Source organism: Solea senegalensis, linkage group LG6 (genome assembly GCF_019176455.1).
Source record: "Solea senegalensis isolate Sse05_10M linkage group LG6, IFAPA_SoseM_1, whole genome shotgun sequence".
Classification (NCBI taxonomy): domain Eukaryota; kingdom Metazoa; phylum Chordata; class Actinopteri; order Pleuronectiformes; family Soleidae; genus Solea; species Solea senegalensis.
The window spans coordinates 24,507,686-24,527,755 of record NC_058026.1 but is presented as its reverse complement, the minus strand read 5'-3'; the positions used below and the strand labels follow the sequence as shown (position 1 = coordinate 24,527,755).

At 42.2% G+C, this 20,070-nt stretch overlaps 2 protein-coding genes across 2 annotated transcripts in view; one reads left to right on the top strand and one right to left on the bottom strand.

Annotated features, from left to right (window-relative positions):
• Positions 1-507: 507 nt before the first annotated feature.
• Positions 508-9,277, top strand: smarca5 (SWI/SNF related, matrix associated, actin dependent regulator of chromatin, subfamily a, member 5). The gene is made up of 24 exons (XM_044027732.1): positions 508-781; positions 2,215-2,343; positions 2,430-2,596; positions 2,680-2,780; positions 3,334-3,434; positions 3,553-3,732; positions 3,877-4,032; positions 4,123-4,254; positions 4,385-4,453; positions 4,543-4,652; positions 4,765-4,991; positions 5,199-5,320; positions 5,436-5,588; positions 5,680-5,812; positions 6,034-6,182; positions 6,311-6,433; positions 6,532-6,639; positions 6,753-6,866; positions 6,950-7,072; positions 7,176-7,308; positions 7,390-7,508; positions 7,696-7,908; positions 8,004-8,114; positions 8,338-9,277. Exons 1-24 carry the CDS (start codon positions 710-712, stop codon positions 8,401-8,403), a joined length of 3,111 nt encoding a protein of 1,036 aa, XP_043883667.1. The 5' UTR covers positions 508-709; the 3' UTR covers positions 8,404-9,277.
• frem3 (Fras1 related extracellular matrix 3) overlaps positions 8,836-20,070 on the bottom strand; it is a 27,152-nt gene continuing 15,917 nt past the window's right edge. The window contains exons 6-24 of the mRNA XM_044027730.1: positions 19,651-19,902; positions 17,252-17,401; positions 16,938-17,147; positions 16,313-16,510; positions 16,061-16,225; positions 15,156-15,338; positions 14,944-15,074; positions 13,816-13,974; positions 13,396-13,699; positions 13,175-13,306; positions 12,733-13,064; positions 12,237-12,429; positions 12,028-12,132; positions 11,577-11,704; positions 11,323-11,457; positions 10,935-11,061; positions 10,646-10,833; positions 10,415-10,561; positions 8,836-10,325 (exon numbers count right to left, since the gene is read on the bottom strand). Of these exons, the coding sequence (XP_043883665.1) occupies positions 9,762-10,325; positions 10,415-10,561; positions 10,646-10,833; positions 10,935-11,061; positions 11,323-11,457; positions 11,577-11,704; positions 12,028-12,132; positions 12,237-12,429; positions 12,733-13,064; positions 13,175-13,306; positions 13,396-13,699; positions 13,816-13,974; positions 14,944-15,074; positions 15,156-15,338; positions 16,061-16,225; positions 16,313-16,510; positions 16,938-17,147; positions 17,252-17,401; positions 19,651-19,902 (3,803 nt within the window). The 3' untranslated portion in view covers positions 8,836-9,761. The remainder of the gene's footprint in view (positions 10,326-10,414; positions 10,562-10,645; positions 10,834-10,934; positions 11,062-11,322; positions 11,458-11,576; positions 11,705-12,027; positions 12,133-12,236; positions 12,430-12,732; positions 13,065-13,174; positions 13,307-13,395; positions 13,700-13,815; positions 13,975-14,943; positions 15,075-15,155; positions 15,339-16,060; positions 16,226-16,312; positions 16,511-16,937; positions 17,148-17,251; positions 17,402-19,650; positions 19,903-20,070) is intronic.

Genomic DNA, 20,070 nt, shown 5'->3' with positions numbered 1-20,070 from the left:
TGGCATCTTAATCGGCATGCCATTAACAATTTGCTTTTCGTCCACAATTTGGAGTATGTATTGTTTATATTATATCACGTATAGTCAAATAATATGAACTACTATTCCAATTCATTTGAACAGTCATAATCTAACTTTTTAATCTTTTGAATCACAACATACAATTAAACTAACTGTTTTACAGTAAGCTGTTAAGCACGGGTTAAGAGTCGTTCTAATGTATGTCAGATCAATTTAGTTAATTATTTTCTCTCCTTTCCATTGAAGTTTAGCTGTTATTTAATGTAGATTGGCTTGAAGATGCTTTGTACAGAGGAAATTGCTAAACACATTCACCAATATCAACCATCTATGATATCAAGGGCATGAAAGCAAAAAGAGGGAAAGCATTAAAACAAAGAATACTCCTTAGGGAGGGGCCGCAGCGGCAGAGGGAGAAGGTCTCCAATTGTTATGAAAGCAGCACGACCAAGTCTCGCGATACAGCACGCAAACCGGGTAACGTTAGCGCGGGTACCAGAGAAAAAAAAGATCTTGCTAACGTTGTCTGTGACGGACCGGTGTGTGTTTGTGTCCCCCCAAAACAAGAGGATAAATCTCATTTTCAGTGACAAAGTTCGGAAAATCTTGAACGGCGCGTAGACTGGATCACATAAGGCACCTGGTAACGGACTGTATATCTGTATCGAAGAGAAAATCCGATTGAAAAATGTCCGAGAGTGGGAACTGCGTGGAACAGCGGGAAGAGCAGACTGAACTTGAAGAAGCCGGAGGAGCGGAGGTAAGATGGGTTAAACGGGGCTTCTTCTCCTCGCAACGCCGCGTTTGTTTGTCGCAAACAAACCGTAGTAGTATGTAACTTTAAGCCCCATTCCACCTTTATTTGAGGAACTATCGAATTATTCTGTGATAAACTTTCACTATGCCAACTTTAATGTGGGTTGTGCGCGCTAGTTAGCCGGCAGTGCTATCATTAGCTCACAACAGCAGCAGCTTCGTCCGTGTTCACTGTGAAGCTAACGTCATAGCACGGTGCAGCGGCGAGGCCGGGCTGTTGAATAAGCGCTCGCACTGCTAGCTTAGCCACGCTAGCCAGCCATTGACCGTCGTATTAAAACTTGGTGGTGTTTTACAATGTTTACAGTGGGATCGGTAGCACTCACGAGTCGGTGGAACTGCGAACCAGCTTTTGATAAACATATTGGAGACGTACAGAGCAGCAGCGCGCTCAGCTGTCTTATCTGCGTCTTTGTTTTCAGAAAGGACAGTTTAGCGCTGGCCGTTGTTACTGAGTAGATATGATGCTGCTATAGCGCTCGCATTGGCTACCTGTGGTTTTTGTGTTTATTATAATTAACAACAAAATAGAAGATTTTTTCCCCTGGGTTTCCCAGGTTAAAAGTTTGTTGTGTGTACTTGAGGTGTTACCACACAGTTGAGGACAGTCATCTCTACTTTATCTCACAAGCTTAACATTTCCTTTGTTTTAAACATGATTCTGTATCGTATTCAGGTCACCATTAAAGTTGAATAATTTCTACCTTGGGCCACAACTTAAATCACCAGACAATGTAATCTGAACTTACCCTTACTACTTGAGTCATGCTGCAATGCATGTTTTTAAACACCATGAAAACACTCTAATAACAGTAAAAACAATAGACTTAATATTTATACTGTAGTACATATCACAACAAATGTCACAAAATGCTTAATAAGCCAATCGAGCTTAATCAAGTATTTCAAGGCGTTTTGTTTGGTGAGGCAATACAACAAAAGACAAGCCTAAGAGATCACACAATGAGCAAGCCCAGTGCATCAATAGATGGATTTCTTCCTTTTAACATGAAGAAATCTCTGGCAGAACCAGACTCAAAGATGTTTGAGTGAAACAAACGTTGGGGAGAGAAAAAAAAGACAAGAGATGAGACAGTGATACAACAAATGAACAATCAAACAATACAACAATATACTGAGCATGTTAAACAGTACACCAATAGAATGCAAACAAGAAGAACAAACAAACAACGATAAAATACACTACATTTGGGTAGTGGGTAAAGTGTTGCCTGCAAAAAAGTTTTGAAAGCATAACAGATATATATATTTGTATCAGAAGCCATTATGATACAAATATATTCATGCTGATAAACAAGACTGACAGAAAATAGCCACTAAAGAGAACTGTTTTTGTCTTGCATATTTTCTTTTCAGGAAAAGTCAGACTCTTCAGATGCTGGAAAAGAGTCCTCTTCAGATGCTGGTCCTGATGGACAAGATGCATCTTCCTCCCCATCATCATCAAAAACTAAAGATTCTGCTCCAGGTTATGAGGAGAAAGTGGTAAGGGCCCTGTTGCTGACGTAACCTCTCAAAACTCCCTGTTCCTGGATTTTATGTTTTCTAACATTTTATTCCTGTGTGTCTAGCAAACAGATCGGACCAACCGATTTGAGTATCTATTGAAGCAAACAGAGTTGTTTGCTCATTTCATCCAACCCGCCGCACAGAAGACCCCCACCTCTCCACTGAAGATGAAACCAGGTCGTCCACGAATCAAGAAAGATGAAAAACAAAACCTGCTCTCTGCTGGAGAGTGAGTACATGTCCACAGTGTATACTTACTTGACTAATCAAGTTTGTTCTCATTATGATCTGTGTCTTTCCTGTATTTAACAGCAACCGCCATCGTCGCACAGAGCAAGAGGAGGATGAGGAGCTTCTCAGCGAGAGCACCAAGACTACTACCGTTTGCACTCGTTTTGATGACTCTCCCTCCTGTAAGAAAAAAACCCTTTTATTTGAGCTTGAGAGGAAGGAATGATGTATTTAGAAATGTAAATTGTGGTCTTTTCCCAACTTTAAAATTAACTCTAATATATCCAGACTAAACCTAGTTAAATATATTTGTCATATATTCTCCAAAAGCAGTGACTGTTACCTGTTAAAGGATTACAATGTATGGTTTAGGGATGCCAGAATTCTTGTATAATCTGCTTTTCAGTATGGCAACCGTGTATTGTTATACACTTGGTGCCTACTCAAGTGTAAGTGTTTCCAACATGACTGCACATCTGCAGCATCTTACAGCAATATTACTGTCTTGAAGCAGCACAGGACATGTAACGTTGCCAATTAAAAAACAATAAGTCAACCACTTATGGCTTTGTGGTGCTCAAACCACGTTACAAATGACCTTCTCTTAGAACAATTGTGAATGTTACAACTTCTATGATTTGTAGAGATCATAGATCAAGACTGATCATAATATCAACTACTCAGATGTCCTATCATCATGCAAAAGTAATATTTATTTTCTCCTTTGCCATCTAGATGTCAAGACAGGAAAGATGAGGGACTATCAGGTCCGTGGTCTGAACTGGCTCATCTCTTTGTATGAAAATGGCATCAATGGCATCCTTGCTGATGAAATGGTAGGCTCCTTGTCACAGTCAGAACTGTTACCTCTACGTTTGTTGACATGTACACCAAATATTTTTTATTGTATATTTGCAATTACTGCCCCGCGTCACACATTCTGTGCTTTCTTAGGGTTTGGGAAAGACTCTCCAGACTATTTCCCTGCTGGGTTATATGAAGCACTACAGAAATATCCCTGGTCCTCACATGGTGCTTGTGCCTAAGTCCACCCTTTACAACTGGATGAATGAGTTCAAACGATGGGTACCTTCCCTTCGTGCCGTCTGCTTGATTGGAGACAGAGAAGAGAGGGTAGGTTGTGTCAAGAAAGCAAGAGTTGTAAAAAGAATCAGCATTTTCAGTTTCTCAATTTTCTCAAAAACAAAAAATACTTAAAAACTAAAATAAGGATAATCAGGATATTTAGATAATAAACGTACTTGTTCTTATTCTCAGACTGCTCTGATCAGAGATGTGCTGCTGCCAGGAGAATGGGACGTATGTGTCACCTCCTACGAAATGCTCATCATTGAAAAGGCCGTGTTCAAGAAATTCAACTGGAGATACCTTGTTATTGATGAGGCCCACAGGATAAAGAATGAAAAGTCAAAGGTAAGGCACTACAATTGTACAACACGTTTTTTTACCTTTGTTGTTGCAAGATAGTCGAGTAAAGCTCAAGTTTCCTTTGTTTTTATACAGCTATCAGAAATTGTGCGAGAATTCAAGACCACCAATCGTTTACTGCTGACTGGAACACCTCTTCAAAACAACCTCCATGAGCTGTGGGCTCTGCTGAACTTCCTGCTGCCTGATGTCTTTAACTCAGCTGATGTAAGAAGTGATCTTAGTTTGTTATGATCAAGGAGGAATATTACTTAAACATTTAAACAGCTTAGTTTCAGTGAGATTTAGTGGAAAAGTATTTTTACCTTTTTCTGTTTTACTTTTATTTCTCTTTTAGGACTTTGACTCCTGGTTTGACACAAACAACTGCTTGGGTGACACGAAATTGGTTGAACGTCTTCACACGGTATGTATTGAATTCTCTGAATGGTTCATTTTGAAATCTGTTCTTTGGGCTGGAGCAATTTGCTTACCTGCCCCATTTCTTTTGTGTAGGTTTTGCGTCCTTTCTTGCTCCGTCGTATTAAAGCAGACGTGGAGAAAACTCTGCTCCCAAAGAGAGAGATCAAAATGTATGTGGGCCTGAGCAAGATGCAGCGAGAGTGGTAAGTGCCTGTGATTAAGCGTCCACACCCTTTGAAGTAACTTTGATACTACTTAAATACTTATAACCACAAGTATGTAATAGTGACTCTAACTTGTTTTGCAATCCATTAGGTACACGAAGATTCTGATGAAGGACATTGACATTCTGAACTCAGCCGGGAAGATGGACAAGATGCGTCTGTTGAACGTTCTCATGCAGCTCAGGAAATGCTGCAACCATCCGTACCTGTTTGACGGAGCCGAACCTGGTCCTCCCTACACAACTGACCTTCACCTGGTTGTGAACAGTGGCAAGATGGTGGTGCTGGATAAGCTGCTACCCAAGATGAAGAACCAAGGTATGTGGGTCCGCACTGGAGACCATGTGACCTTTTTGCTACACTCATTCAGTGTTTTATTTTAAGAAAAAAAAAGTGAATTATTGGGATAATATACTGTTTCCACTGTTGAATGACATTATTTTGTGATCTTTGTTTCAGCAGCAAATTGAATTAATCTTCAGTTAACTAATTAAACCCTTCTGAATGTTTATTGACAACCACTAGGTTCCCGTGTACTCATCTTCAGTCAGATGACCAGAGTGCTGGACATATTGGAAGACTACTGCATGTGGAGGAACTATGGATACTGCCGCTTGGATGGTCAGACACCACATGAGGAGAGACAGGTGAGATACTCGCTTATCAAATAGTTAAAGTAAAAGTAATGTGATCTGTAAGGAAGTACCCTGTAGATGAGGTAAACCTTTATATTTGAAAACTTAATGCTTTTTGTGTTTTCAGATCTCTATCAATGCATTCAATGAGCCCAACAGCTCGAAGTTCATCTTCATGTTGAGCACCAGAGCTGGTGGTCTGGGTATCAACCTGGCTACAGCTGATGTTGTCATCCTCTACGATTCAGACTGGAACCCCCAGGTCGACCTTCAGGCCATGGTTAGTAATCTTCTGTGGAAAGGTGATGGACACTGAAGCACTGTTGGGTTTAGAGGCAGAAGACCTCACTCGTTAAATGTTTAAATTTCAGGACCGAGCTCACAGGATTGGTCAGCAGAAGCAGGTGCGCGTCTTTCGCTTCATCACTGAAAACACAGTGGAGGAGAGGATTGTAGAAAGGGCTGAGATGAAACTGCGCCTTGACTCCATTGTCATCCAACAAGGTAATTCTTGTCACCTTTTGTACTTGAATTTAAAGTCAGTTTGTCTATGTAAGCGTGCACTGGCATCCCAGAGTGTGTTGTTGTGATGTTGGAGGGAAACGAGAGTGTACCTGCCTTGTCAAAGTCATGTTTTCTTAGCAGTAAGAACCTAAGTCAATGAATTTGAAATAAAGATAATTGCAAGGCTTTGTGTAAATGATCTTTTTGCTTTTGTTTAACAGGAAGACTCGTGGATCCAAGCGCAAACAAGCTGGGGAAGGACGAGATGCTGTCTATCATCCGACATGGTGCCACGCACGTGTTTGCTTCCAAAGAGAGTGAGATCACAGATGATGACATTGATGCTATCCTGGAGAGGGGTGAAAGGAAGGTGAGTCTGGATGCATTCAAATATGAATAAGTGAAACATTTATGAATGGTAGTACTGCAGACGAGCAGTTCCGGATTAATGCCAATACTTTCAGCATTAAAATGAACGCCATTCTTGTCTTATCTTAGACAAAGGAGATGAAGGAGAAGCTGTCTACCCTTGGTGAAGGCTCTCTGAGAAACTTCACCATGGACACAGAGAACAGCAGTGTGTACACATTTGAAGGAGAAGATTACAGAGAAAAGAAGAAGGTAAAGAACCATCATCATTGTTCAGCCTGTATTTGCCTCATTCCAAAAAAACATGGATCTTTGAGGCTTTACCTTGTTCCCATTGTCTCTACATTCAGGTCATTACCAACTGGATTGAGCCACCGAAGAGGGAGAGGAAAGCCAATTATGCTGTGGATGCCTACTTTAGAGAAGCCCTGCGAGTCAGTGAACCAAAAGCACCCAAGGTATGGCTGGATTATTATAGAAACACATCAAGAATGTATACAATTTTCTTATGATGGATGGCATGTTGTCCTGTTTGTAATATAGCATTTGTCTGTTTGACTCATTTTCTCAGGCTCCTCGTCCTCCAAAGCAGCCAAATGTTCAAGACTTTCAGTTCTTCCCCCCACGTCTTTTTGAGCTTCTTGAAAAAGAAATTCTCTTCTACAGAAAGACGATAGGCTACAAGGTACAATGGTGTTTTTTTTTCTGACCTGAGCAGATTTGCCATTACTGGATCAATACATATAAGACTGTGGCTCTGTCTTTTAGGTTCCTCGTAATCCGGAAATGCCAAACTCTGCTCAGATGCAGAAAGAGGAGCAGGCTAAGATTGACGAGGCTCAGGCGCTCACAGAGGAGGAACTGGAGGAGAAGGAGAACCTGTTACAGCAGGTATTGATAGTTATCACTCGATGTCATTGAATAGATGATTCGCTGCAAATCTGAACAACCCTGTATCTGGTGAGTACTTTAAAAAAGTGTTCTGTCATTGCAGGGATTTACCATTTGGAACAAACGGGACTTCAACCAGTTCATCAAAGCCAACGAGAAGTGGGGTAGAGATGACATTGAGAACATTGCCAGAGAAGTGGAGGGAAAAACCCCCGAAGAAGTCATGGAATATTCTGGTATTGACTCATTTTGCTGCTTGTTTTTTTTTATGTTTGTTAAGAAATCTGTTATTTATTTGTTTGTGTTTGTTTCTTCAGCTGTATTCTGGGAGCGCTGCAACGAGCTGCAGGATATTGAGAAGATCATGGCCCAGATAGAAAGAGGCGAGGCCAGGATTCAAAGAAGGATTAGCATCAAGAAAGCACTGGACTCAAAGGTAGCTAGCTGTCGGTGATTGGTTGTACATTTCTGATTTAAACAACTTGGTTCTTTTTTCATTAAGCACTTAAATTCTATGCTATGCTAAATGTTAATTAGTCACCCCAAATGCTATTAGTCACCCCATTATTTTCCTTTCCTGATTAACTCATGGTCCCGTATATGTTTCTTGTCCCCGTGTTCAGATTGGTCGCTACAAGGCTCCTTTCCATCAGCTCCGTATTTCTTACGGCACCAACAAAGGCAAGAACTACACGGAGGAAGAGGACCGCTTCCTCATCTGTATGCTTCACAAGCTGGGCTTCGACAAGGAGAGCGTGTATGATGAACTGCGTCAGTGTATCCGTAACTCACCACAGTTCCGCTTCGATTGGTTCCTTAAATCCAGGACTGCCATGGTGAGTTAAGGTTTCTTTGCACCATCTGTCCTGATGTGTGCGTGTTCTACATTTGACTTAATAATTATGTTTACACTTTATGATTTGTTGTATAGGAGCTTCAGAGGCGATGCAACACACTGATTACACTGATAGAGAGAGAGAACATGGAGCTGGAAGAGAGAGAGAAGGCAGAGAAAAAGAAACGAGGCCCAAAGACCAGCTCGGTAAGTTAAAAATCCAACAACAATAGTTGTGAGGAGCAGGGTATTGTTTGCAATTTATTGATAACAGTGCCAATATAAAACATGAGGATTACCACAATATCAAAGAGATTTTTTTTTTGATATTTTTCGTTGAAGGATATTTACCGTCGATGTTTCACTCTTCCACCACATTATGGTCAGTATTCCATTCCTGTGTGTAAATCTTTCATTTTTTCTTACCCAGGCTCAGAAAAGAAAGGCAGAGGGAACCGCAGAAGGCCGCGGACGCAAGAAAAAACTCAAGTTGTGAAGTTGTTCGTGACCCTTACTATAAGAATTCGGGAGCAGCAGCCAGCTCCAGTACTGTTAGTTCTAGTGTCTGTGTTTGTCTTGCAGGCCATGATAATGTACTGTGTAAAACTCCCCAATGGACTGATCTGGTTGTATTTGGTTTTGGAAGTGTTCCTTTACAAGCCTGCCTTGTTGTCTCTGACCTAAACACTGCAGCTGTGCTGGTTTTCTGTTTTGTTTGCTAGTCCCTTTTTTCTGTTTTTTTTTACTAGTATTTTGTTGAAATAAATGTATTTATGTTGGTTGTACTACATTCCATTGCTTTAAACAATATGAACCGTTTTTAAAGAAAACATGTTCTGTTATCTTCCTATGTGAAGTAGAAAATGTCTTTTTAAACATCACAAATAAAGTTCCCCTTTTTTTAAAAAAGAAAACATGCTCACACTCATTCAAAAAAGGACATTTATATTTGGCTGTTGGAAGTGTATAAACATTTAAACACTTGAAACTGACACAATCAATTAGCCACAAAATTATAATAACAATTTGCACATTGAAATACACTGTTGGCTGTAGAGAAATATTTATAATTTTGATACTGCACTTGTTTATTTCTGCAATCTAGAAATATGTAGTTCCTGATATTTCAAGTTTCACCAGGGTGTAATACCTTTGTTTTCATACTTCTGCAATGATATGTACAGAGAAAGTTTTGCATCTGCCTTCAACCACATTAACCTGAAGATTTTAAAAATGTTGAAGTATTTCTGCATTCTCAAGACAAATAACATTTAAAATCCCTTTCAATGACACCATAGTGGTATTAGTAACTCAGCAGGTGGCAAGTACACTGCAGGCTTTTTCAAACAGATAATAAAAAATAAAAATCATCGCATAATCATTCATTGAAGTCAGCCTCAACTAACATTCAGTCAAATTTGCTCTACACAAAATAATGAACACATTGAATAACAATAAAAAACATGGAGGAAGAAGGAACATTGAATATTATGGAGTTCTCTTTGCGGTTTACTTGGTAAATAATTGCAGTACATTTGAATTAAGAGGGATATTTTACGTCATCGCAGTCAATAAAGCAGGTGAATATTTTAGGTAAGTCCACAATTCAGAGTAGGCAAAATGCAATAACATATAGTACATTACAGCAAGGACAAACCACCGTCAAATATCAGAAAGCCTCAGGAAACTGGGGCACTCTCTGTGTGCGGGCCCGAGTGTTGATTTATTGTGCTTGTCACAGGTTGTTCTTGGCTCCTTAGTGCTGTTAGAGTAGGGTAATGAAGGCACAATGGTGAAAGAGAAGATATAGTCTTTTAATCATGGACAATTGTTAAAGGTGGAGGAGGTGCACATCTAGACCTCGGAGCTGTCTGAATTGCTCCATACGCCCGCTGGGCCTTGGCTGTAGCCATTGTAGGCAGAAGAGGAAGAGGAGGAGTAAGGAGGGAACTGATTCTTCTTTTCCCTTTTCTTGCGTTTCAGCAGCAGAATGACAATTGTGGCAATGAGGCAAATGAGGAGGATCATACCTGCAACGCCCACTAACATGGGCAGGGTGGAACTGTCACCCTCCTCTCTGCCCGAACTCACCAGCAGGGGGCGCTCCAGGAGCGTGTCATGGTTAGGGGACCAGGGTTGGCGCTGGCTGACCACCATGCGGTCAGTTCGGTCCAGAGCAATATGCTGGATGTTGGTTCCCCGGTTGTTTTCAACACCAATGTCCTGGGCCAGATTGGGGCCAGGCAAAGCAGGGGCAGCACGGCGGAGGCGAGTGGCCTTGTTGGGCATCTGAGGCTCAACAGAGGACACACTGTGACGGAGATACTCAACACTACGCTTGCCAATGTTGCGATTTGCATTTTCTCTGGAGCGGACAGTGTAGATAGTGTGGATGAACCATTCTCGACCAGTAGCCACCTGAAGAGATAAGATACAGTTTGCCATCATGTTCCTGATATGTTTATTTGTTCATGCAGTGTGTGATCACAGTTGAATTGTTACTAGACCTGGAAAAGAGGCGATGAAGACAGTGTGAAGCCATCTGATCCTGGCTGTCTGACCAAAGAGAGAGCTTCAGGCGTGTCTTGGGCCAACGAGGCCTTAAAAGGAACATCACCAAATACTGAAGCTTGAGTCTCTGGCTGGGCCTTGTCCTGTACAACAACACACAGAGAAATCAGAAACACATTCTTGTTTCACTTCCATTACACCCCAGTGTGTCTTCCTCTACGCCTTACCAGGATTTTGAATCTGTAAAGCAGACTTGGAGCATCTGCCAGGCAGCCATACTCTTTGTTGGTGGGGTTGTACTTTGGAACGTAGCCGTCTGCTCCTGTGCAGAGGAAGACTTTCTCAATGCTGCAGGAGAATGAGTCACCCAGGTTCTGGACCGGGTCCACCATCACCCGTCCGTAGATCGAGGAGCCTGAGGGAAAGGACAGACGAAATAGTCAGAGGGATGAAGTGGGCACCTCCTGGGCAATCAGCTGTAACTTCACTCAAGACCACTAGATGTCAGAGTTGTACCCTCTGTGAAAGCAGCATCGGACCCTTCTCCAAAGCCCATGGAGCCATCAGACAACCACAACTCCTTCTTGGACAGCAGGAACATCTGAGTGTTGAGGCTGAACTCTGCTGCAACTGGGTCGCTCACCTGCAACACATCACGACGGTTATCAGAGAATGGATGGATGTAATGTGAAGACAGCAAAATGCACTAAATCTAATTCTAATATGTTAATGGTGAAACAATGTAACAGGTTTCCTGTGAAAAACAAAATCAGCATAATTCAAGAAGAATGATACAGTATTTAGGTATTTAAAACTTGCTGGTAAATGCAACCTTTGCAGTATCTATGTAATAACTATTATGAAAGAAATTCAGTATGTAATATTTTAGGATATCCAGTCTAACCTGCTGGAAGCGTATGTCCATGTCAAAGGTAAGAGGCTCTCTTGGGTGGCAGACAGGAGGGATGCTGAACTCCCCATTGGGGGAAGCAATGCAGGGAGTCACCTTCACTGTATAGGTTCCAGAGTAGTCTCGCACCTACAGTAGCATGTGTCACATGCATGGGAACAAACATGGGAACACCTTGTATTAAGATTGTGAATTGTAACTAAATTCTAATTCCACAGCAGGAAATTCATCATAGCATAATGACTCACAGCGAAGTCTGAGACAAAACTCCACTGCTGCATGGGCTGGTTGTATGTGGGCTCAGTTCTGACCAGGGCAAGAGAGAACGTCAGCCCCGGGTGGTCAGCACACATCACCATGGATGCCATGCTGGTTCCTGAAAACAATCATGCGCACAGTTATAAATATTTAAAGCTGCAATGTTTCCCAACTACAAACTGTGCCCGTGCCTTTGTATTTATAGGGTGACCTTTTGTATTGTTTGCCCCACTTCCTGACTATAAATGCTGCACAGTGATTTTGACATTTGCTTAAATGACCTCTGGCACTTTCACACAGGAAGAACTCCCAATGTGGTACTCCAGAAATAAATAAAGAGAGGATGTGGGTCACATGGTAATGCAATAGGAGGCTGCTTGTATAGAATGACCACACAGGATAGGGTTTGAGTGCGTGAGCATGTGGTTTGCATGCTCTTACCTGGATGAGACATAACAAACTGTCCCCTGAAGCGAGCCTCAGTCTTAAAGTTGACAACCAGACGACCCTCTTCATTTATACGCATGCTGGTGGGGTACATGGCTCCTATAATAACACAAAAATACATTTTCAAAATGGCTCATGTATATTCATTTATGTGTACTTAAGTTATAGAATCGACAGAGGGCAGCATTTCTCTCAGACCGTACCTTGTAGCTCAGATTCAGGAGGGCTGCCAATACCATCCTGCCACAGAATAGCGGTATCATACACAAAGGTGAGTTTTAGCTCTGACTGCAGGTCAAAGTGCTGCCAGCCTCCCACAGCCACAGGAGAGTGGAAGACATAGGACACGAACAGCGGGACACGCAAGGTGACATACGACTGGACGAGGTTCAGCACCTAAGTAAATGGAAATAAAGACATTGTTTATATCCCAGCAATGGAGGAAAAAGGAAATTATATGTGCAACATTACTAACAAGCTACAGGTATTGCCTGTATTGTTCATTCAATCGATTTGGAACAAGTCAATTAAGCATCTTGGATTCTTTGTTACGATCTGTTTCACCATTAGATGACATTAATACACCCTGGACATCTAAGGGACACAATGAAAAAAAGTCCTCTGGATTTATTGGGGTTTTTTTTTCTGTCCATTTAATTTTTCCACAAAATAACCATAAAAAGGTCATATATTTCCTACCTGTCCATCCGTGCCTATAGAGCCTCCACAGTCATTCAGAAGCTCTGACATGTCGTAGTAGCTAGTGAACTCCCAGAGGCAGGCCTCTAAGTTGAGGTTCCTATAGAAGCGGAGAGAGTTGGCTGAACGCATAATATTGCTATATTGGTAGGGTGAAGTCTCGCCGATGATTTCCGGGTTCTTTGTTGCGTCAGTGATGAAGCCATGTCCGGTTTGGATCTCATTGAAGTCCAGTAAATTAGAGCAGCGGTGGTTGCCCACTCGTGTGCCATCTGGGCTCAGGGTGAGCTCAAAGTTGGACAGAGGTCGCGTGGAAATCACCGGTAACATGCCTGACATGAGAGGACAGTCTGGTCTTAATACTCCAATAACGAGGATTTCTTTAAGATGAATAAATAATGATGAGCTTGTGTACAAATATTGCAATGCATGCGCTGCTTACCATCCATGTGAGGCATGGTGACAGTCAGCTTGATTAGGTTGGGGAAGTCTGGGTCGTCTGGGCCAGTGTAGCGGATCTTAGCAGAGAAAGGTTCGGCTCCAACAGTACCCGCGACGCGAGGCTGACACATCCCTGCCAAGAGTTACAGTCAGTTAAAGCAAATTAGCTCCGTATAAATAAATACACACACATACATACATGATCTCCTGCCTTCCACTCACCTTCCTCTTTGCTGACCACACTAATGGGACTGGATAGCTCTAGGCCTGCGTCTCCATTTGCATTGAAGGCTCTAGCTGCACACTGAATTCTGGAGCCAGCTTGGAAGTAGACTGAATCTAAGGTGATGGACTTGGTGTTGGTGAAGAACGTGTTAGTGTCCACCTCCCTCATGGGGCTGGTCACACCATCTGACCCAGTGGGAGCACTGACCATCCAGCGGTACTGGGTAAGAGTGTCGTTAATGTTCTCCGAAGAGCAGATGGAACCAGTTTTATCAAAGTCGTGGTACTTAGGGTTGCAGGCCTGGCAGAGGAGGCAAAAAGGGTAACAACTGATGTCACATGCTGAATTAATACATATTGTCACTTTAAATCAATAAATAATCAGCACTGAAGCGGACAAAGTAGCATCCAACTCACCGTCACGCAAACAACAGGGTATCCATTGGATGGGTGGGGCTTGTCTTTGGTTTTCGCAGTGTCATCATACATGAGCAGGGAAACCACGTGTGGCACTGCAGGGAAGGTAACATCTGCTACGCTGTCCATCTCCTCAATGTACACAATGGCCTTGTTCATCTACCAGGAGAAGGAAAAGGTGGAATTTAAAAACTGACCATCTCACAATGTCAATTCATTCATTACCTTGTGGTCAAGTCTATTGGCAAAGGTAAAACCCTATTAGATTCTGATGAATAAATGAATTATGCATAATGCATACATTATTTGTTTCTCTGAATTTCGTGGCTCAAGACTAAACTATAAACAAATAAAATGTTACACTGCAGACAGTCTTCAGTACATGTTTACATGTCATTATGCCATTTCTTTGTGTCCTGTGCAGTTACTTTCACATGGAACACAACCTCTGAGCATTCCTGTAAAGTTTGATGGTATTTCACACATACAGTGTGATATGATGGCACAGCAACATGATCAGATAACATGGTCATAACTCAGTGGTCTCAGTGGTGTCTGGGAGACACCAAACCTTTACTTTAACATGATAATGCCAACGTCTCCTCTGATTCATTGAATCACTTAGACATTTTCGTTAGAATAACATTGATAATGGTACATAAATGTCATTTTTATCTCATGTTTAAATGTTTTTAAAGGTCAGTTTGTTTTTATGTAAATGAGTTGGGGTTATACAAATAAAGTGTACGGAGCCATTCTTTCATTTACATTGAAAGTTCAAAACAGTTAAGTCAGAGGTAAACCTATTTCTGCCATGCGAACAGAACCTGCCTGATGTGGCGTGTAGGGCTAGAATGTCACGGTTCTGTTTATAGGTTCGTCTACTGTTTGGCTCTGCCGGGACATTCCCCTCAGCATCTCATTCCATCAGGAAAAGCTTTTTATAAGACACTGGTTCAGGCGCGCTGACAGCAATGCCAGCTGCTGCCTGGCTATTTTAACATGGCCTGGCATGACAGTGCGCATGCCCGCGTGTGTAGATATGCAGTACTGTACATGTGCACAGGATTTGTTGGTTTATGTTTGACGGCATGCGTCTGCATGTGTACCCTGTGGCCATGGCCTCACCTGTATTTCCGCCACCATGTTGTCATCAGGCTTCAAGTGGACAGTGAAGGCCTCTCTCATCTCTCTCTGACCATCATAGAGGATCTCAATCTCCACAAAGTGTTCCTTCTCCCCCTCTTTGAACTCAACATCTTAGAAACCAAGACAAAGATGTAAGGAGCTATGGAAAACATGACATTTACAATACAAGTGTTTCTGGTTTCTGTTCTCACCCTCTGACAGTGGGTTGTAATCCTCTCCAGAGGTCGCAGAGCCATCTTTGGTGTGCACTCTCACCACCGAGACCTTTGAGGTGTCTCCGATACGAAGGATAGGAATCTTCACAACTGCAATATTTCCTTTGACTTGGGGTTCGCGCACGCTGTACTTGATCTCAGAGAATCGGATGATGGGCTCTAGAGCAGGGAACAAAGAGTGAACAAGTGAACAAAGAGGCTTACTGGAGAAACAACTGGATGCAGCATTTTGAGAGCAGAAACCTCTCCCAAGGCCACTCAGAGTCCCAGAGTTTGTCCGGCACATTAGCTTCATATATAAAATCCTCTGTAAAACACTGTGCTCCACTGTGCAGCCACCAACAGCACACTTGTCCCTCCGCGTTGACATAATACCGCTCTTCCTCCCTCGCCTGCACTCTCGCAGGGACAAGGTGGAGCTAAGGTGGAGCTTGCGAAGTAAACGTACTGGTGGGGCGGTAACATTCGCGGTGAAATGCGCATGCTGACGTCATAAGCGCAGGGAATTCAACATCGAGCGTTTTATCGCCTATACTTACACTAAGCGGAACGACGAAAACATGACTGAGTATTGTTTTTCCACACTTTGGCGACTGGTAGGGCCCCCAGAGTCCCAAATATCAGTATTAAAATGGTTAAAAAGTTGATTTTGCTTAATATGTCCCCTTTAAAATCTGTTTTGAGTTATTCTGCTCACAGTCAGACTAACAGCTAAAAACACAAATGGGGTTCAGATTTCTGCAACAACATTCCTTTTTGTATTATTTGCACTGATATCCAGCCTGATATCTGGTAGGTATAACTACACATTTCCTTTAGTGGTCCATCTGAAGAAATGACACATTCTTAAAATACTTATTTATTCTTGATAAAGCACTCACTGTCTTTCTCATCTGTGATTGTGACCAGTGCTTCCTTCTGCTCCCCAATAGAGGCTCCATATGGAGACTTGCTCTTTGGCGTTCCCAGGACCAGGCGGAACTCTTCCTCCTCTTCATGGACAGAGTTGTCCATCAGACTAACAACACAAGGCTTCTCAGTCTCACCTAGAGGAGAAGTGGTCACGTTATTTTCAGTGAAGTGCTGCAGCATGTAGTGGAACAGAGTAGCTGTAAAACAGAGCAATGTCTCACCTGGTTGGAAAGTGATGATTGATGTATCAGTATTGGGCCTCTCACTGTAGTCCATCATGACCTGAGCAGAGCCTTGGCGAGTGTAGCAGCGCACCGTGGACACGAGGCTGATGTCGCCACTGCGGTACACTATGGCTCTAACCTCCCCATCAGACTCATCCACCTTGTAGCTGCCTTCTTTAAACTGAACCTTTGGCACTGTAGGAATAGTGATCAAAATGTGACACCACATGTTACTAAATCTGACTGCTAATGCTGTTGATAGAGTTTCTTTATTCTGACACGTAAAAGCACCATTTTATTTTAGTGTTAAATAAAATCATATCAGGGTAGACACTTGTGAAGTACAGTCATTTCTATAACAAAAAGCATGCACCAGTGTTGCAACCACAGTGTGTTATGATGAGCATTTATTGCTTATGTCATGCTTATGAATGCTAAATAGGAGGAAAAATAAATTGTAAATACATGTTTGCATATTTCTGCATTTATTGTAAACCCTAATTTTTTTTTCAAAATAAAAGACTAGACCAGAACTCAATAACCTTGAGCCTAAAGTTTACTAGACTCCTAAGACTACAGTGAACAATTACTGTAGAGTTTGGTTCCTATATCTGACACTTACAGTCAGTAAAGGTATCGTTGATGGTGATGGTGGTCTTGCTGGGTTCTCCTAACACAGCATTCATGGGCATCCGTAATATAAGGTCAAAGGTCTCAGGCCCCTCTAGCTCCGGCTGACCCAGATCATCAAGAATTGTCACTCTAAATGTCTGCATCGTCACACCAGGAGCAAAGTCCAGGTTACGGCTAATGCCGACGTAGTCCAGTCCAGCTGTGAGGTGGAGAGGAAATCATGGATTAACACAACAATCCCATATCTTGAATGAATGAATGAATGAATGAATGTTCTCATTTGTCTTAAACTGCCAATTTTACCCTCTGCAGAGACAATCTCACTCTTCCTGGAGCGAACCATAACAGTAGCGGTCTTGGACAGATCAGTCCCTGTCCTCCAAACCTTTACCTCGACATAGCCTGAACTCTCATCCACGGCATAATCAGGTTCACCAAAATACAACGAGGGCTCTGTGGGATTTGGGAAAAATAGAAAATCATTACAAATGGTGCAGATTCCATTGTACCTTTGTTCAGTTAATGATTTACTAAAAACTCATGCTAGTAGCTGCACAATTGTAAATTTAAACCACTTTACCAACATATTATTAACAGCGTACCACATTTTTGCTCTTTGACCCTTGACATTTTTGAATAATTTGTGAGTTATTATATTAGAATTTTGAGGCTTTGTGATCCAGTTCAGGGTCAGACTGACACAAGGAGATGAGCTAACTCCCCTCATTTAGGAGTCAGCACAGGAAGAGCGCTGTCATCCTCCACTTATTTAAATCCAGACAGCCCTGTCCAAACTCTATGTCACTGAACCTGAAGAATAAGACTTCTTGCTTGTGTGTGCTGCACACAGAGTGATGCATGTGATTGATGGGAAGTTCAGATGATAAGATCTATGGAGACGGGGTGGCAGAGAGAGAGGGAGGCAACTTCCCGCTTTGCAAAGAGAAAGGGCAAGAATTCAGACAATTAATCTCTCTTCACTATGGTATAAAGTTTGTTTTCATCACATTCAGTCCAGCCAGTGCTCTTAAAGATTGCTTGATAAAGTTGGGTATTTGATTTGCAGCTTTTCTGGGCTTTAAACTAAAACAAAATCTGTCGTAAAATAAGGGATATGTGAAAGGTAAATATAGCTGTGTAACTGTGTCCCGAATGAGTTATAGAGTTATTTTGGTGAATGATTAATGCCGACGGTTTCTTACTTCCTGTAATTCTAGATCGGAATTATACAAAAAGAAAAGTCACCAAACATACACACAATATTTTAGAAACATCTGCAATAACCTACCCTGATGAATGTCATGATAGATTACAGAAGAAAACAACTGTGCTGTATAAGCAAGGGATGTTTCACAAAACATGTCTCCTAAATTATCTCACTTGCTGTCAGGCAGAACGTGTGGTTAGGTGCGGTAGTTTTAGCAGATTGCAGCTCTATTTAGAAGTTGACTGTTAATGCAACAGATACCTGATGCTGAAGGAAGGATTTCTGGCACACTTTCAATGCCTTTCACCCTCAAAGACATCTTTTGAGCACTGACGGGATTGTTACAGGGGGAAATGAGTGCCAACATGGCAACCTTAAAGATCAGTGGGAGGAAGAGCCAGACAAATACGGAAACAATAGAGGCTGGCGACACTCCAAACCTTCCAAGTGTCAGACAGGCAGATGGTTTCACATGTGTACACACACACACACACACACACACACACAAACACAGATTTATGGTGGGCTGTTACTGTGGGACCCACCAAGAAGTAGGCCACAATAGAGGTTTGCACAGAGGAGTCTTCTCTTGTCTCGTCACATGTCTGAGAATGCACGCTGATTATTTATACATAAATGTCAATTGTACGTCTGTTCAAATTGCATGGGAGGGAGGCGTGTCCTGTGAGAAGGTCTGTCACTGCAAGAGGCAAGTGCAGGAAATTTACCTCAGTAAAAGGTGGGAGAACAAAGTGAGTCTGTATAGTATTGTTGGGAAAAGGAAGTTTAGAAGTGCCTCATCCGAAGGCTGCAGCTTGGCAGTAATGTTAAAGGTTCAGTGTCTAACAGCTAGGAGGAAAGTATGAAAGAATGTTTGGTTTTCATAGCTTTAACACAATGTCAAATACTGATGTATAGTTTTAAAGACAGCACTTCTTCTTAAATTGAAAGTGCAAATTCAACGTGATCTTATATCATTTAAAAAAATGCAGAATCAAGCAGTGGGAGAGATTAAAAACATGCCAGTCATTTGGATTCACTGCACAGTAGTCCCTCTCTTTACCACCTGCCTTTTGGTCCCTGCAAATAAAGGGATGTCCTGTGTTTCCCCCTGAGCTCCTCTGAATGGCAATTAGGATGGGGGTCACTTGAGGAACACAGTGTGGTTTAAAGTCCTTTTATCTGGCAGACAGGCAGATGTAGCGTAACATTCACCGAGGCCACCATTCTCCATCTCAATACCTGTCTATTGTTAGCTTGTTTCTAACACTCGGCCAGACACACAGAGTGTGGAGGATGAATGAATCCGAGTGTGTGAAGAGCCTGAAAATACGGTAAAGCTACTGATACAGAATGAATGGTGTGCAAAATGGCATAGTAGGTCATCCAATCTCAAACAAGTATCCAACTAAAACAAGAAATAACTTTAGAACCAGCTGACACTGACATTATCTCTATGTCTATTCGTCCACAGAAGAACCACCACTCCACTCACCATCATCACTGTCTGCCAGGATGGTGATTTTGGCCGTCGGGAAGTTGGCGCCCACTCGGCCGCCCATCGGCATGCTGAGGCTGACATTGAAGCTCTCTTGCTCCTCGTACAGCGAGTCGTCGATGATGATGATGCGGCAGAGTTTCTCACGCTCCCCCTTGTCAAAGCGCAGCACGCTCGTGTGGTCCTCAGGCCGGGTGATGTAATCAGAGTAGGAAAGGACAGTGCTTGGTATGGTGCCGGCGGCCGTGGCTGAGGATTTATGGGAATGAAATCGAATGAAATAACAGTTTTAGCATAGAAGACACACAAAGGAGGGAAATGCAAGAATCACTCTCTACACATCTGTATATATCAATAATTATACTTTCTTTGTTTTTTTTGCTTCTTTGGTTCAAATCTTTTTTCTCCACACAGGTT